This window comes from Aegilops tauschii, chromosome 2, assembly GCF_002575655.3.
Source record: "Aegilops tauschii subsp. strangulata cultivar AL8/78 chromosome 2, Aet v6.0, whole genome shotgun sequence".
NCBI lineage: Eukaryota > Viridiplantae > Streptophyta > Magnoliopsida > Poales > Poaceae > Aegilops > Aegilops tauschii.
The window spans coordinates 14961010-14979031 of record NC_053036.3 but is presented as its reverse complement, the minus strand read 5'-3'; the positions used below and the strand labels follow the sequence as shown (position 1 = coordinate 14979031).

General features: G+C 45.8%; 3 protein-coding genes and 1 long non-coding RNA gene across 13 annotated transcripts; 1 reads left to right on the top strand and 3 right to left on the bottom strand.

Annotated features, from left to right (window-relative positions):
* Nucleotides 1-251: 251 nt before the first annotated feature.
* Nucleotides 252-2692, bottom strand: LOC109738211 (uncharacterized). Of its 7 annotated transcripts, none has more exons than XM_040397987.2 (4): nt 2466-2692; nt 2268-2380; nt 1249-1313; nt 252-459 (listed from the first exon to the last, which is right to left on the bottom strand). In XM_040397987.2, exons 1-3 carry the CDS (start codon nt 2600-2602, stop codon nt 1294-1296), a joined length of 270 nt encoding a protein of 89 aa, XP_040253921.1. In that variant the 5' UTR covers nt 2603-2692; the 3' UTR covers nt 252-459; nt 1249-1293. The 7 variants fall into 7 exon arrangements, with proteins under 7 accessions (XP_040253921.1, XP_020152902.1, XP_073363814.1 ...); XM_020297313.3 differs by having other exon boundaries at nt 1253-1313; XM_073507713.1 differs by lacking the exon at nt 1249-1313 and adding an exon at nt 788-848.
* A 2763-nt stretch (nt 2693-5455) lies between these two features.
* On the top strand, nt 5456-9933 carry LOC123496762 (heat shock protein 83). Its single transcript, XM_045232183.2, has 3 exons — nt 5456-7306; nt 7434-7575; nt 7820-9933. Exons 1-3 carry the CDS (start codon nt 7157-7159, stop codon nt 9664-9666), a joined length of 2139 nt encoding a protein of 712 aa, XP_045088118.1. The 5' UTR covers nt 5456-7156; the 3' UTR covers nt 9667-9933.
* Nucleotides 9934-10125: 192 nt separating this feature from the next.
* Nucleotides 10126-14105, bottom strand: LOC123496763 (uncharacterized). 3 transcript variants are annotated; one of them, XR_006668873.2, is made up of 5 exons: nt 13818-14105; nt 13471-13732; nt 12095-12338; nt 11458-11604; nt 10126-10402 (listed from the first exon to the last, which is right to left on the bottom strand). It is a non-coding gene; the product is annotated as an uncharacterized lncRNA (long non-coding RNA). The 3 variants fall into 3 exon arrangements; XR_006668874.2 differs by lacking the exon at nt 11458-11604; XR_006668872.2 differs by lacking the exon at nt 10126-10402 and having other exon boundaries at nt 11315-11604.
* Nucleotides 14106-15473: 1368 nt separating this feature from the next.
* On the bottom strand, nt 15474-17599 carry LOC109738214 (basic endochitinase A). Of its 2 annotated transcripts, XM_073507712.1 has the most exons (3): nt 16742-17574; nt 16117-16508; nt 15474-15742 (listed from the first exon to the last, which is right to left on the bottom strand). In XM_073507712.1, the coding sequence occupies exons 1-2, from the start codon at nt 17569-17571 to the stop codon at nt 16121-16123; spliced, it is 1218 nt and encodes a 405-aa protein (XP_073363813.1). In that variant the 5' UTR covers nt 17572-17574; the 3' UTR covers nt 15474-15742; nt 16117-16120. The 2 variants fall into 2 exon arrangements, with proteins under 2 accessions (XP_073363813.1, XP_020152904.4); XM_020297315.4 differs by lacking the exon at nt 15474-15742 and having other exon boundaries at nt 15843-16508; nt 16742-17599.
* Between the last annotated feature and the right edge of the window lie 423 nt (nt 17600-18022).

The window sequence follows — 18022 nt, the reverse complement described above, 5'->3', positions numbered from 1 at the left end:
AACTAATATAAGACGTTTTAGGTCACCAAAGTACAGAGGGAGTACATTCTAAACAAAGCAGGCATGTGGACTAACCTACGATTTCACAGTCACCATAAGGAGCTCCTGATCTGAACTACAAACGTTTCGCGCCAATCCACGTGAACCAGGTTTCAAATATCGAAAGAAAAGGCTACAAGAAAAACTAAATGCATAACAGAGGAAGAGTCGCATACGAGTCCATGTGGCATAAACTTTCAGGATCAACAAACTTGCTCCAAAACATGGACGATACACGTTATAAAATCAAACGGGTTTGGATGTACCGTCAGTTTACACGTTACAAAATTAAACGGATTTGGATGCACCGCCAGTTTACAAGTGTCTAATTATTACAGCCCGAAATGTCTGCAGTTTGCAATCCCTAATGTTCATTGGTTTCTTCAGGTACAGCTCTTTGTCACAAAGGCAAAGCGTATCCTATATCACGAAATGTAAGAGCAGGTCAGGTCAAGAATAGATGACGCAATAACACAGTACATCATGTTAAGTCGACAACGACTAATTATACAGCGTGATTTCAAGCTTATAGAAAATACAGGATGATTTCAACCTCATAATGAAGCAATAATGTGATATCCAATATCATTCCAAGGTTTTTCCAGGCTCAACAAAAAATTAAGGTCCCAGAGACAAGGGGGCAACGCTCCATTATTTTGTTAAGAGTACATTCATCGAGAGCAATGCCAAAATAGCTGGGGTACAAGTTCTAAGCACTATCAGCAAACAAATGCACTTTGTTTTTAACTCGGTGTCTTCACTTCTCAGCTGTGCAGCTCCTAACCATGATCAGATGCGCTTTTTAAAACCTAAAACAACCATAGTCAATAGATAAATACCCCATCCTTTCCAATAAGAAAAAACAGAGAATAAGCATTTCAACTCACTTTGTGCCAACTACAAACATCTCATGTTCAATTCACTTAGTAACTATATATGATCAATTCGATATTTCCTCGCCGTATAGGAGTCTAGTCTACCAAGCAAGATCTCAATATTCAATATGTTATTACTGGCACACAAAACTAACATTTGATATGCATTACTGGTTGTATAAAAGGACTCTGGTCTGCCAAGCAAGACAACAATATTCAATATATGATACACACAAAAAATAGTATGCATTATTTTTGTTAAGAGTACATTCATCGAGAGCAATGGCAAAATAGATGGGACACATGTCTAAGAACTATCAGCAAACAAATGCACTAACTCGGTGTCTTCACTTCTCAGCTGCACAGCTCCTAACCATGATCAGACGCGCTTTTTAAAACCTATAACAACCATAGTCAATAGATAAATACCCCAATCCTTTTCAAAAGGAAACAACGGACAATAACCATTTCAATTCACTTAGTAGCATTAATTGATCAATTTGATATTTCCTGGTTGAATAAAAGGAGTATGTATTACTGACACACAAAACTAGCAGCATCTTATATGCATTACTGACACCAAAAGAGAAACAGCTGTCAAAAGTTAAACGAGTGACCTGCATTGCTGAGAACTACATTTGGGGGCATAAGACTTGAAAATACTATCCTTGCTGCCGGGACAGGATGACATATTTGTTTGAGAGCCCAGGAAGATCACAATTACTACTCTACCATGGCAAAATTCTTAATGTAAACATGCCGCATAGCTCGTCAACCTCAGTATATAACATAGGCTACGTAGGCTACCGTTTTCCTGCCATGTCACCTGGAATTCTAGTTGGGGAGTGATTGGGTGAAGTACAAGAGAGAGCATGGTGAGAACTGTTAGGAGGGGACAGGTGGTAGGAAAAGTAAAATTAACTATGTGAATGAGTTAACACACAAAGGGTTGCAGATGTTACTTTTGGTGTTGTCTCTAGGTAAAGTGATAGAAAATGGATATTCTTAGGTAACCATCCGGATACCACAACAACCAAAAACTACACACTCAAATCCAAAATGTAAGGTGCCCATGGATCCGTTCCAAGAAATATGACAAAAATCGTCAAGTAAAAAAGATATGAAATATACAGGTATCTAGATCATGAAAACCAAGGATCTGACACTACTGCAGTTCGAAAAACTATGCCGCTCAACATTGTACTCAGTTGAAGTGTCAAACTCCAGGATTTTACAGGGTTGTTTTTAGTGGATATATAAATTAATATGAGACTGACACATCCAGCTAATGCAAATGTGGGTAACCAGAAAAACAAACTGAAAGGGGGATAAGGCGCCGCGCGGATTTGGTACCTTGGGAGAGGGAGCACCAGCAGGTGGAGTCGACGGCGATGCAGGACTTGAGGCGCGCCGACGCCACCGCGGTGTGCAGGGGCAGCAGCGTCTCCAGCCCCGCCACCGCCGACCTGCAGGGACCCTCGATGTCACACACACACACACACACAGCCACGCCCATCGATCCACTCATCTACTGACTACTGGACAACAAACCTGCGGAGGATGCGGGCGGCTCGTGCGGGGGAGGAAGACGGCAGGGAGGAGCCGAGGCCGAGGCCCCGGCCGGCGAGGGGCGCCGGGCGGAGCGCCGCTCTCGCGGCGGTGGCGGCGGCGCGGGCCAAGGATGCCATTTCGTTTCTCTCCTTCGGAGCGTGCGGCGGCGGCGAGGGCGTTAAACCCTAGCGGAACCTTGAAAGCCCACTCTTTGCCTCGGCCCATCTCTGGAGTCAACTTTTGATGTACTAGCCATTATTGGCCCAAAAACTGCTTGAGCACGATTTGTCAGAATCTACCACCACTCACCCCTAAAAAAACACCATTTGCTCTTTTTTTCCAAAAAAAAAGTAGTTTTTCCTGCAAACTTTTCACATTTACTGTAAATTTTAAAATATGTATCTGGTTTATCCAAAATTTCTTTAAAAAATCCAGTTTGCGAGGAGGTGATGCTTGAGATGGTTTGTCGACAAATAGTGGGCAACAGCACGCATCATTACATGCATTGAGATTTGAGAGGAATTAGGTTAAAAAATAGATCCTTTTGTAGGAGTAAATTCTTCGGTTGTTTTTGAATGCCTTGATGATCTCAAATTCAGCGCCTAGCTCTTTGTGGAGGATTAAATCCTTTCTCTTCTAGAATGCTTGTGTCCCTTCCTCAACTATCATTCTCATATTGAGGACTTGTAATGCGTCAATTGGAGTGTTGTAGTACAACTCTTTATCCACGTAGGCACAACATGTGTGCCATAGCGTTGAGCCGTTGATTCGTCGGGCTAAACCTTTGCTCCGTGGATTCACTTGAGAGTAATTTTGCCATGAATGTTACTGAATCAAGAGGTGACCAAACATGAGCTGTTGTGCATGGTGCGTGGCCAGCCATCGGCACAGGAGGGCCGAGCTCCCAACGTGCGTTGACTGCCTTCTGGGCGTCAGATCCGAGTTTGATCGCAGGACCCGCAACAACCCATATGCTTTGCAACATGGCTCCCGTGCAACCCTTTCGAGCGCAAAACCTCCTTGTTGCCGAGCGACCATGGCGAGAGGAGGGCGGTGGCGGGATGGACCGTCCCTGCAGCAACCACAACCATCCAACCCCGCAGCAACCGCAACGCATATAGTCGCAGCGGGAAGAAGCCCAAAAAAAACCAAAAAATTGTTAAATGTTATGTGCGGCCAGCCCAGCACGCAACCCTTTTTGCACTTTAATGCTATGCAACTCTAAAGAATCCATCATCTGTTGTACACGTCAAGATGCTTGGGGCTGTGACCAGTTTCTCTCTCTCTCTCTTAAATCCAACCTTTTATTTCATCTTTATTAGATTAAATCATCCAAATCTCGTAAACCATAAGTTTCTATTTGACTTCTTTTATATGTTTGAACTCCTGGCATCAAACCCTTTTAAATAAGACAAATATTGGACACATTTCAAATACGTTATAATTTCAATGTTTCACATTTCATATGTGAAACAAACTTATTTCACTATAAAAAATTGCAAAAAAAAAAAACCTATTTCACTAGAAACCTATTTAACCCAAATATGAAACTGAAATGCCAGCTTTGCAAAACTGATTATTTTGAAATGTATAACAGTTTATTTCAAAAAGTGGAAATGTTATTTGAAAAATATGCAATTGAAATAGATGTGGTTTTTGTGAAACAGACTAGTGAAATATAAAATGTAGATTCTGAATTGTGAAATAGTAATAATCACATAACATGAAATTATAATGTATCATTGTGAAACTGATTATTTCAAACAGTGAAATGTGTTAATGCAAAAAATGTGTAAATGAAATATATGTTATTTTTTTAAACAAGACGGTGGAAAGTGAAATGTAGGTTCTAAATTATGAAAGAGTTCTACAGAAAGTGAAATTCTAATGTATCATTGTGAAACTGATTATTTGGACATGTATATTTCAAAAGAGTGAAAATATGTGTTTTGAAAATTGTGCAATTGAAATAGATTTTTTTAAACAAGCCAGTGGAAAGTGAAATGTAAGTTTTGAATTGAGAAATAGTAACTATACAAAGTGAAAATTGTCATGTACCATTACGAAACTGATTATTTGGACATGTATAATAGTTTATTTCAAAATAGTGGAATATGTGTTCTAATAAATATGCAATTGAAATAGATGGTTTTTGTGCACCAAGTCAGTGAAAAGTGAAATGTACGTTCCGAATTATGAAACAGCGACAACAGAAAGTGAAATTGTAATGTGACATCATGAAACAGATTATTTCAGAATGTGAAACATACGTTCAAATTTAAATGTGGTTAAAAAAATATCCAAGACTGGTCTCATTTTAAAGATTTTGGCACAAGAAGTTCAAATATAAAAATATTTCAAAAACAAATATATAGTTGAAAAGATATTGATGTAAATTAGCCAAGGTGAAAAAGATGTTGAATTTATTGTGTGGAAGAAAAAAGAGAGTGGTTCTGCCACATTACTGTCGTGCATGCATGTGAAGTATAATGTTGGTGCTAGATGCTAGAGAGAGAGAGAGAGAGAGAGAGAGAGAGAGAGAGAGAGAGAGAGAGAGAGAGAGAGCAATACGAAGATGGGAAATCTAACGAGAAAATGCAATACAAAAATACTTAGCCCTAAGAGTGCTAGATTACAACTCCCCAGTTGGAGACCCTTGCAGCTGACCGCACAATTTTGCACTCTCCGGCCCAGTACCACCTGAGCAATGTCTGCCGGGCTTGGGCCTGGTTCACCTGAGCAATGTATGCCCGGGCATGCGCTGGCAACACTTGTCACTCACGAATCGCACAGTAGGCAAGGTCATCTTTGTTCCCCCCGGTCCTAGTAGAAGCGGAGTTTCCTATTTGGCACGCAGGTCGCCCGCGAGCGACCCAGAGCGCAACCCCTCTAGCGAGCTCGATCAACCTTTGGGCAGGCCCATTTTAGGTGTATTCCTCACCGGTCTTTGGAAGGTTATGGTTTTTTCTTCGTTTTTGGTTCTGGTTTTTTCTTTATTTTTCTTTTCATTTTTTCGTTTACGTTTCTTGTTCTTTATTTTTCCTTTTTATTTACTTTTCTTTTACTATTTTCTTTTTCTTTACCGTGAACATCTTTCAAATATGTGAACATTTTTTTCTTGAGATCATGAGCTTTTTTTTTGAATTCTTTAACATTTGTTTTTACATCATAAACAATTTTTCAAATTCCTAAAAATTGTTTACTAATTCACGAATATTTTTTAAAATCATGAACATTGTTTTGAATTCATGAACTTTTTTACAAATCCATGAACATTTTTTGAATTTGCAAACATTTTTTTGAACTCATAATTTTTTTTGGAATCAGTGAACGTTTTCTGAAATTTGGGTACACTTTTTGAAAATCATAAACACTTTTTTGTTTGATGAACGTTTTTTTTTCAAATGCATGGACATTGTTTTGAATTCATGTATAGTTTTTGAATCAGCGAACAGTTTTGAACCGGTGATTTTTTTTGAAATGTGGGAACAAATTTAGAAATTCATGAATATTTTTCCTTTTTTTGAACATTAAAAAAAATCATGAACACTAATTCGCGTTTTTATTGAAATGGATGAACATCACGAACATTTTTTCAAAATTTTCATGAACACTAATTCAGGCTGTTATTGAAATTGATGAACATCACAATCAATAATTTACAAAGATGTTCATGTAAAAAATGTTCATGTCACCATGTATTAAAAATGTTCACATTGTCTTGAAGAATGTATTTAAATGGTGTGTTAAAAATGTTCATCATGAACTTAAAATGTGTTCATGATGGCTTAATTTTTTATAGTGAATCTAACTAATGCTTGTCATGTATGAAAACATGTTCATCGCGTGTTAAAATGGTCCATGTGTATTTAGAAAATGTATGTGTCATATTGAAAATGGTTTCATCGCGTATTCTGGAAAACACATGTCTTATGCTTGGCAAACTTACGAGCTCATTCGCCGAGTTCTTTGACATTGTTCTTTGGGAGTCCCAAAGCGTCATGCCTTCTCAACGGCCGGGCATCCATCCAATGATTTTTACTTTCGAGGGGTGGGCGTCCACCCAATGATATGATTCTTGATAGTGTGGAACTTGAGCGAGCACCGACACAATCTCGATTTGACACAGCAACACACGTGCCCTCTACCCCCCTATTCAGTTTTGCTTTCTGGCTTGGGCATTCATGGGCCGGGCCATACGCGGGCGGTAGAGGCGTGCGTGCGTGCGTACAAGCGAGATATAGCTTCCCGTTTCTTCTGAGGTCCATTGTATGTAGCTGCAAGTAGAAGCTTCGGGACACCGCTAGGCCAGGCCAAGGCGAACCGCCTCCCTCGCCGCGCACGAACGGAGCCGCGAGAACCTTCCGGAACCCCCGCGAATGCGCGCCCAAGCTCCCGCCCCCTCCCCGCGAGCGAGCTCTCGTGCCCGCAATCCGTTGGAAGGCACCAGAACACCTGCGAAGGCCCCGACCGATTCCATCTCCGGGGTATAAATCCTCCCGCTCGCCACCTGTTGGTCCAACTGTCTGTCCCCAAATCTCTTCTCTCAGCGCGACAAGCAAGCACCGCGATCACCACCGCAGCGAGCGAATCGAGTCGCATTGCACGCAGCGAGCGAACCCACCCACTGTTCAATCCAGCTTCTTCCCGCCCAACCCAACCCAATCTTGTGCGATTTTCCGGTGACAGCCATGGCGGACGTGCAGATGGGCGGCGGCGCGGCGGAGACGGAGACGTTCGCGTTCCAGGCGGAGATCAACCAGCTGCTCTCGCTCATCATCAACACCTTCTACTCCAACAAGGAGATCTTCCTCCGCGAGCTCATCTCCAACTCATCTGATGTATGTTATGTCTCTTCCTTCCTCCTCCTCTGTTTCCTCTGCTTCCTCTGTTTCGTTCGTCGTCAGAATCAGAGATGATTGATTTGTTGCTTGATTTGCTCACACGCGAATGCTGCTTTGCTTGCAGGCGCTTGACAAGATCCGGTTCGAGAGCCTGACCGACAAGAGCAAGCTCGACGCGCAGCCGGAGCTCTTCATCCGACTCGTCCCCGACAAGGCCAACAAGACGCTCTCCATCATCGACAGCGGCGTCGGCATGACCAAGTCAGGTATCCATCTATCTATCTATGCCCGCCTCCCCTCATCTTGCTCGCTGAATCTTCACGTGCAATCGTTCGTTGCAAACGCTTCTGAATGTCTGAATTTTGATTTCTTGTTCAACTGTTGCTGAATCCCTGAATGAATGTCTGAATTTCTGACGAGAACTGATAATTCAGAGTTTCAGACTGAATTTCCGTTTGCCTCTGATCTGATGACGACCAAGTCTCTGATGATTGTTTGCCGTGGCTGCAGACCTTGTGAACAACCTGGGCACCATCGCGCGCTCCGGCACCAAGGAGTTCATGGAGGCGCTGCAGGCGGGGGCGGACGTGAGCATGATCGGCCAGTTCGGGGTCGGCTTCTACTCGGCCTACCTCGTCGCCGACAAGGTGGTGGTCACCACCAAGCACAACGACGACGAGCAGTACGTGTGGGAGTCGCAGGCCGGCGGCTCCTTCACCGTCACCCTCGACACGGAGGGCGAGCGGCTCGGGCGCGGCACCAAGATCACGCTCTTCCTCAAGGACGACCAGCTCGAGTACCTGGAGGAGCGCCGCCTCAAGGACCTCGTCAAGAAGCACTCGGAGTTCATCAGCTACCCCATCTACCTCTGGACCGAGAAGACCACCGAGAAGGAGATCAGCGACGACGAAGATGAAGAGTCGGATGAGAAGAAGGAGGGCGAGGTGGAGGAGGTCGATGACGACTCCGAGAACAAGGACGAGAGCAAGAAGAAGAAGAAGAAGGTGAAGGAGGTGAGCCACGAGTGGGCGCAGATCAACAAGCAGAAGCCCATCTGGCTGCGCAAGCCGGAGGAGATCAGCAAGGAGGAGTACGCGTCCTTCTACAAGAGCATCACCAACGACTGGGAGGAGCACCTCGCCGTGAAGCACTTCTCGGTGGAGGGGCAGCTGGAGTTCAAGGCGGTGCTCTTCGTGCCCCGCCGCGCCCCCTTCGACCTCTTCGACACCCGCAAGAAGATGAACAACATCAAGCTCTACGTGCGCCGCGTCTTCATCATGGACAACTGCGAGGAGCTCATCCCAGAGTGGCTGGGCTTCGTCAAGGGCGTCGTCGACTCGGACGACCTCCCCCTCAACATCTCCCGGGAGACGCTGCAGCAGAACAAGATCCTCAAGGTCATCCGCAAGAACCTCGTCAAGAAGTGCATCGAGCTCTTCTTCGAGATCGCCGAGAATAAAGAGGACTACGCCAAGTTCTACGAGGCCTTCTCCAAGAACCTCAAGCTGGGCGTGCACGAGGACTCGCAGAACCGCGCCAAGCTCGCCGACCTCCTCCGCTACCACTCCACCAAGAGCGGCGACGACCTCACCAGCCTCAAGGACTACGTCACCCGGATGAAGGAGGGCCAGAAGGACATCTACTACATCACCGGCGAGAGCCGCAAGGCCGTCGAGAACTCGCCCTTCCTCGAGCGCCTCAAGAAGCGCGGCTACGAGGTGCTCTTCATGGTGGACGCCATCGACGAGTACGCCGTCGGGCAGCTCAAGGAGTACGACGGCAAGAAGCTCGTCTCCGCCACCAAGGAGGGGCTCAAGCTCGACGAAGAAACTGAAGAAGAAAAGAAGCGCAAGGAAGAGAAGAAGGCCGCCTTCGAGGGACTCTGCAAGACCATCAAGGACATCCTCGGCGACAAGGTGGAGAAAGTCGTCGTCTCGGACCGCATCGTGGACTCGCCGTGCTGCCTGGTGACCGGCGAGTACGGGTGGACGGCCAACATGGAGCGGATCATGAAGGCGCAGGCGCTGAGGGACAGCAGCATGGGCGCATACATGTCCTCCAAAAAGACCATGGAGATCAACCCGGAGAACGGCATCATGGAGGAGCTCCGCAAGCGCGCCGACGCCGACAAGAACGACAAGAGCGTCAAGGACCTCGTGATGCTGCTCTTCGAGACGGCGCTGCTCACCTCCGGGTTCAGCCTCGACGACCCCAACACCTTCGCCGCCAGGATCCACCGCATGCTCAAGCTCGGGCTTAACATCGATGATCAGGCCGATGCGGAGGAGGAGGATGCTGACATGCCCGCGCTGGAGGAGGAGGGCGCCGAGGAGAGCAAGATGGAGGAGGTCGACTGAAGAATTTCAGTTCATTCCAATCAGGAGGAGAAGATGAGCAGTGTCTGTCGTGTCTGTCCATGGTGAGTGAGAGTGAGTCCTAGTGGTCGCTGCGTGTCCAGGTGAAGTTAGTCCGGTAGGGTCAGTGTCCTTCTTGTTTGACTCTCGGGTCAAATATCAGTGTCACTATGTGTCTTTTGGCGATGTATGAGATGTGAGAACTGAGGGAGTTTGTTCCCTGTATGGTCGAATTCTCAAGAAAAAACAGGAGTTTTTAAGTCTGAAAAATACATTGCCTTCTTTTCTGATGCTTTAGAACTGCCTCTGATAAAATTTGGAGATAATTGATCAAATTCTCAGAGTGTTAGTCTGAAGAAAGTTTTTGTGTGCTGTATGTGAGCGCCTTCTGAATTGAATTTGCATCCTCTGAATTGAATTTGCATCCAGGTCGGCTATAGTTGGAGACCCCAGCTACAAGTATTTCGGTACAAAGTAGTATATTTCTGCACGAAGAAGTGGCAGCGAGAAAATGTTCTGTCTAGTCTGAAGAAGATGATAATTTAGTCTGAAACACTCTTCCATGAGATGTCAAACACCGCGTTTCAAATTTACGGCGAGATGTAAGCACTGAAAGCCGTGATTACCAAGGCTGCCTTTCATCCAACTCGGATCCTATCACTGACACGCCGTTCCATTAACAACAAGCTTCACGCCTGAAGAAGCTTTTGCGTTTCATCTATCTGCGCGTGGTCGAATTCTGAAGAAAAAGAGGAGAGTGTAAGTCTGAAGTCCTAAGATGTTTTATCTGAGTGTCAGTCAGTGTCGCGTCATCGGAGTCTTGCTGACTGCCAGGCTGAATATATATATCGCTTGAAGCATAATTTTTTTGGTGCCAAAGATTGGCTACCGTTGTAAAGCCTAAAGAAAGTTCTTGCGTTCCTCTGAGGATGCCTGCCTGCCTGGACTGAAAAAGTTTATTTCTGCAGGCAGTGAGGAACTGCTCCAACCGTAACTTGAGTCTGTTGCTACTCTAGTAAGCACTACTCCGACGTTCGTGGTTTTAGTTTGAATTTGATCTAAAACCACGATAAGAATTATGAAATGGAAGGACGCCGAAGCACTTGAAATTAAACTTGGAATATTCTCATTACTTGGAGAGTGGCGTTTTGGCTCATAGGTGTAGATACATCTATTTTGAAATATATAAAAAACACATTTTAAAATATTAAAAATTCCGAACAACAATTTCGCGTGTACATTCCGGACATTCTATGCTCGCACACAAAATGTCACAAAGAAAAAAAAAATTGTGGCATGTATAAAAAAGATTAAAAAAATGTCTCCTGAATAGTTATAATCAAGCATAAAAAAAATTCTTTCTTACACAAGCCACAAAATTTTTCCTTTTTCACCGAAACTTTGTGCACGAACATAATGTCCGGATATACACACGGGATTTTTTTATTGATGTTTTTTTACTTTATAAAATTCGTATTTAGAAAATGGGTGCATCTACACCTATGAGCCAAAGTAAATTTCTCCATTACTTGCCCTAGTATTCACAGCATGTAATAAAGATATAACATGTCAGTTTCAGTTTTAAATCGGTTACTAAAAAAATTAAGTTCAAGAGCATCACTAGTTAACAATGACAAAAACAAAGCTGATCTCAAAGTGGACGGGAAATCTTATTTGGGCAATTTTAAACTGTACATGTAAATCTTACGACAGGGTACAGAACCACACCAAAAGCTTCATCAGGCTTTTCATTAAGCTAACGGGGAAGCAGAACAGAAAAGTTACTCAACATACCCGATAGGACATCTTCCCTTGTACGAGACCATAAGGCACATGTCCAAACTGCCTCGAGTCATTAGATGCATTTTTTTTTTGCGATATAAGTCATTAGATGCATATATAAATATTGTCACCCTGCACCCAAATATGACCTTCTCGTACCTACAATTATACAATCATCAGGTATCTGATCATACCCTTATCCAAAAATTCCATCAGTGATTCTCATATATGTTATGGGTTATTAAATTTCCTTTTTTGAAAGCGATTATTAAATTTTCTATGTGTTGGTCCTTTTCTAATAGAAACGGTGCACATTTTTTGATCAGAAAAAAATAGAGTACACACTGTAGTGTTTATTTTTTCCGGGCAAAAAAAAAAGAAAAGCTGTTTTTTTTAGATTTTCTTTTTGTAGAAGAACTTGCTGGACACGCCCATCCAGCCCAACTCCTTTCTAAAATGATCCAGCCCAACTCCTGGAATAATGAGTACCATCAAAAGAAAAAACATACGGCCTTAAAAAAATACACGATGAGCCTTTGTTTCTCCTTTCACCTTTTTCCTCTCTCCAGCCAAAGAAGCCTTCCCGATCTTAACCCGAGAAATCTCTACCTCTCTACCTAATAATAGAAGGGCGATTGAGCGAACCAACCTGTGGTTGAGATGGTTAGGTGGACCCTGGTATCCCCAACCCACCAGGGTTCAAATTCCGGTGCTCGCATTATTCCTGGATTTATTTCAGTATTTCCGGCGATGCGCTTTCAGTGGGGGGAGACGTTCCCGCTGGGCCTGCCCCCATGGTAAAAATTACGAGCTCTGGTGAGAATCGAACACACCACCTTTCACACGATCAAATTCTAATCAATCAAGGTAGCCAATTGACCTGTAGCATACGCCTGTCATGAAAAAAAAGATGCATGGTTATTTCATGTGGAATAGTCCCACCTTGCTCCATTGAACGAATTCACACCAATTTAAATATGTTTACAAGTTGTCAACAATATCAACCAGGCTCCTCATGAATCAACAAACAGACATGAGAACTTTCGAATGGAAAAGAGGCCAAAGAGCAGAATCGTTGTGTGAACTAATTATTGAACAGAAATATACATGACCAACATGAGGATGGTTGGACATCGGGCTCACCATCCAATGACCACCGGGTTATCTCGGTTGGACATCGGGCTCACCATCCAATGACCACCGGGAAGTGCCTCGATAGGGGATTAGTCAATGGTTGTCCGACCATGACTAGCGCGTCCCATCGAAACCAACACTCCCACCACGGGTAAAGGGAGAGATGGTGGTAACCCCAACCCGACCATAGCATCAAACCACGACCCTCACAATTCACTTATTTGTTTCCATGTTAATTAATCCAAGTTAATGCCATGACCCGCTGATCATGAACAACAAGCAACTCCTAGCCATGTCAAACAAAGCTAAGAATATGATGTCATACAGTAAGATGAAAATGAAGATACTGAAATTGACAACATTTTCTAATGCAAGTTGTGAATTTTTACCAGATCTAAAGACGTGTTGTTAAAGGAGTACATGATCTTTTACTTCCAAGCAATAATATTGACTATGTTCATATTTTCCATTGCTACAGTACAATTTAAACCAGCCAACTCCATATCAGTACTGCTCCAAACAGAAACTGGAATGATTTTTTATGGATTTTCCAAGTTCAGCAGGTTGAGCATTTTTCTGAAACTTTTATGCACAGGAAAGACTAGCCTTAGTCTGACTTTACGACGAACAAGTAAATTAAACGGTACTGAAACATGGCCATTTCTAGATGAATCTAAATACGACCATCTCCTATACAAATGTAAAACTTCCTTTCTTTCTCTCATTTACCCGCAGCTCAAGGCCAGCAGCAGCAAGCAACAAAAGCAAGCAGCATCGGTAAGCAAAACAACCAGCAGCATCAAGCAGTCAGCAGCGGCAACAACAACAAGCAGCAAAGCAAGCCAACAGCGAGCAGCAGCAACAGGCAGAGATGACTCCTCACGGCCTCACCTTGCTGTTCGTGGCGGGGTCGGACGGAACAGGGAGGCGAGAGGACGGACGGACGGCAGCAAGTTTCGGACGGCGTCAATGGCGGTCAGCGGTCGAGGAAGAAGTAGGAGGGGCCCACGGCTTCGAGTCCGTGGTCCAGAGGAGACGCGGACGACGCGGAGCCCGTCACGGCCCCTAGAGCTGCTCGGGGAGGAGGATGACCGCGGCGGCGTCGCAACAGCGCCGACGGAACCGAGAAAGGCGACCTTGGTTCAAGACGTACCTGCACGCCGGAGCCAGGAATCACCATTAAAGGGACGGCAAGAGCAACAATCGAGCTAGGGAACTACCTAGGAGCAAGAGCGCACCGGAGAAGCGAGGTGGTTCACGGCGGCGTCCAATCGGCGTGCATGTCGGAGCCGGAAGCGTGAGCGTGATCGTCGATCCGGACCGACGGCTGGCGGATCCCGCCGGTGCCAATGGCTGGCGTTGCAACGGCAAGCGGGGGCGTCCCCAGCGAGCTTGACAAGAAAGGGGATCCAGGGGGAGGAAAAGAGTGAGGAGTGGAGGAGGAGAAAAGATGAATAGACAGCCGGGCAGGATGCTGCGGCCCTTGCCGGCGCGTGTCCCTTGGAGTTGAGTAGCTGACGCTGCTGGAGTGCTGGACTGACCCAAGAGACCCACTGGTCAGTGGCAAAAGAAGGGGTTGAAAGAAAATAAAAATAAAGAAATTGGTTGGAATATCTCTTTCTTCTCTACTCCTTCTAAGCTTCTCAGGATTAGCATAAATCTAAAAATTTTGGTGCTCAAAACTCTACAAAATGTCTTGAAAAATTTCACAGATGCATATATATAAGTAGTATTCTATATTGTTGTGTCTACAATGAAAATTCCAAACAAAAACAGAGTCACGGTTTGTATCTCTATGATGAATAACGGAAGTTTCAATTGCTAAATTAAAACTAAGATTTTTAGAATAAATTGTGGTCTCTAAGCTTCTCGCATGTAATCCATCAACTAAATGTATTATATTCTTATATAAGTGTAACTAGCGCTCAATTTTATTTAATTTTGGATTAATAAGGTGGGTTATACATTATATGTTCTCAATTGCTTGATTGGAACGTCACAGTTTTGCTAACCCGTTGCAACGCACGGGCATTTTACTAGTTATATCTATTGCCCCACTTTACTTCTAAGTTATTTGCTCCCCGAGATTGACGGATGGGACCGGGGCCACCAGCCATTGAGACAAACCTGAGGCAAATCATCAAACCCCATATAAAAGTGGGGCAACTGATCCAATCCCCCATCTAAACTCCGGCCATCACCTGCACCGCGAGGGAGCTCCAACCGCCTCCCCGCGGCATGCTCATTGCCTTCGCTGCCCCGTTGCATACAACGGCATCATCCTGCCGCACCGGCCAGCCGCAACGCAGCCAGTGTCCTCCTCCACTGCGGGGGCCCGGGAACGTCGGCGCCCCCCCCCCCCTCCCGGTCGGAGAGGGCTGGCGGTGGAGCGGGAGCAGACGCTACGGGTAAAGCCAGTTCTACTGAAATTTTTTCTGGACACGTGTCTCTGAAGTTTTTTTTTACGCGTGCAAATATGCGTCTGCCACCCGTTGGACGCACCGGCCGACCCAAATCAAAAAGCGGATGCGCACGCCCGCTTGGCCGACCCAAACGGATAAAAGCGGACAAAACCTGCACGTCCGTTTGGGTAACCGCATTGAAGTTGCTCTAATCCTTCTGATTAGATCTTCTTCCGGTTATCTTTGCTTAGCCCATGGGTATAGGCCATGCCCTGTAATTCAAGTTCTTCTTCTTTCTCCCCAACAGGGTTATGTACTTTCACTCTGTATTCTGTCTATGAGTTGAAATATATGGCACTGTTGCCCCCTTTCTCTGTTAAAAAAAGTAGTTTGGAACCTGCATGTCAAATATAATAATTCCACCACATAACTGAAATCTGACTAGCGTAAATAACAAATAGTTTGAAGTAAAGAAATGGGCAAGTAAATTCATTTCTGCTCTAAACACTCGTCAATTTATTAGCAAATTAGTAGAGTACTTCAGCCGTCTCAAATAAGTGTTTTTTAACACAGTACAAACGCAAGCGCTCATACATATGCGCATACGCTCATCCCTATGAACATACACACGCACATCTTACCCCTATGAGCACCTTCGAGAGACCGAGTCGGCATATCATCTTGAAATTTACAAAGTCACCGTAGGCGCCTCGTAGTCGACGGAAACGTCTCCTCCCACTGAAAGCGCATCACCGAAAATCCTGAAATAAATCCACGAATAATGTGAGCACCAGGACTTAAACCCTAGTAAGCTGGGAATATCACTGTCCCTCTAATTATCCAACCAAAGGTTGACGCTTATTTTATTTTGGGGCGGAGGAGGTACGAAATAACTGTCCACTGAGACAAGCGAGTATGGACATTAGGCGACATATATTTTGCAGACGTTTCTGCATAAACTACTATAACTTTTTTGTAATAAAGGTGATTCCTCTCCGTTCATCGACATAAATGTACCATTACACACGTGGGAGGTCTCGTCATCCATTTATTTGGTCATAAAGTAATCACCGAGATTATTTATTTATGCGTGATCACATCCACACATGCATAGATCGAGGACCCATAGTCTTACTATCTCACTGTGCCGCGAGCCCAACGTTGAACGACAATTGGTTGTAGCAGTCGAGGTTGTTCCCGTAGCCGATGCCGAAGATGTCACAATAGCGCTTGTAGAACCCGATCCGATCCGCCACCTTGTCGTTCTGCCCCATGCCGCATTCGATCCCGCCGTTGATGACGTTGGTGATGACACCATACCCGGGCACCCGTCCGGCCGCGCTATCCCTAGCCGTCGGTGTCCACAGCCCCGTGATCACGTCATGGCACGACGGCTTGTTGGACTGCGTCGTCATCCAGAACCATATCGCCGTCTTGAACGCCACTGTCTGGTCCGTGGCCACCAGGTCCGGATTGTTCAGCAGGTCCACCCCGATTGCGCGGCCCGCCGGTCCGTAGTTGTAGTTGCTGAATCAATCCAGCATGAAACAATCAGGCCAACAAAGACACTACACTTTTTATGTTTTTACCAATCCAAAGTTCCAAACAATATCATATCAAGTGAGTGAAAATATATACTTTATCATTGATCTAATTACGCTGACGGCACTGTCACAGATGCTGGTAATTTTTCGTTAAAACTCAGAAGCTTTGAGTTAGGAGAGAACTACATGAGCTGAAGAGAGTTTGTGGGTGCTTACTGGGTGAGCTGGATGGGGCCGCGGCCATAGTACTGCTTGCCGGGTGCGCACGGCCAGTCGGCGCTCTGGTCGCAGTAGCTCGGCGGCGAGCCCTGCTCCTGCTTGAAGCAGTAGCCCCATGAGAAGGGGCCGTCGGGCGCGGTGGGCCACCCGCCGGTGGTCTCGTGAGAGGTCTGGCCGAAGAAGGCCGCCACCTCCCGCTTCCGCGTGTCCAGGTCTCCGGTGGTGCCGAAGGCCGGGAACGCGCCGGCGGCGGCCAAGAAGGCGTCGTACGTGTAGAACCCGCGGGCCAGGCACGCTGCGTCGTTGCGATGGAGCAGGAACCGCTCGAAGAGGTCCCTGGACACGATGGAGGCCACCCCGCCGCCGCCGCCACCGCAGCCAGTGCACTGGCTCTGGCAGCGGGGGCCGCAGTAGTCGGAGGTGGTGCCGCAGAACCCGAACTGGCTGCAGCACAGGCAGTCGGCGCACTTGGCGCCGCCGGCTTGCGAGCCGCACTGCTCGGCCGTGGCCGGCGTGACCGCGGCCGCCGCCAGGACGACGGCCAGGACGGCCGTCGCACACCGCGCTCTCAGCGTGGACATGGTTGGATGAATGACCCGAGGCGCCGAGTGCCGCCATTTTATGGAACAATTTAAGCGTGCGCTAGTCTTGGCCGTTGAATTCTGGAGCGCGGCGGCTGGCCGGAAGAAGCTTCGCCTGTCATGCATCCTCTTCATGATTGCACATGGGGAGTGCCCATGCACGCCTCTTGCGAAGAATTTTCGTCGTCCCTTATCCTCTTCATCACTGCACTGCACTGCAGTGCACATGACCATGTCCACCCTCATAACTTGTTGAAATGGACAACAAATTGATCCATCTGCCACGTTTGGTTGATAAATTAGTTAATGCTTGACGAAGACGCGGACGGGGTTGGTGTAGCTACAAAGACAGGACAACAAGATTATCCTGTTACTAGAAAACAATATTCTTCAATCATTCTTGGGGCTTTGATGGTTCTCGGTGTGTGATTGTGAATTACAGAGACCCCAATCGACCGATTGTAACCGTTAGATTGAGTTTAAGTGATGAGTGATAATCCTTGTTCTGCTTTTTCCACCGCCGACTAAATTAATCTCTCTTCTGAGGTACGCGTGCGGCCTCTCCATGCCGAGTAAATTGCATAAAACCACGACTTTAGGGGCTATGTTTGCGAAAAACATTAGGATACAGTTTCTATGTAGAAAACACCACATCTTGCGTAATGGTTTTGCAAAAACCACTTATGGGCACAATTGG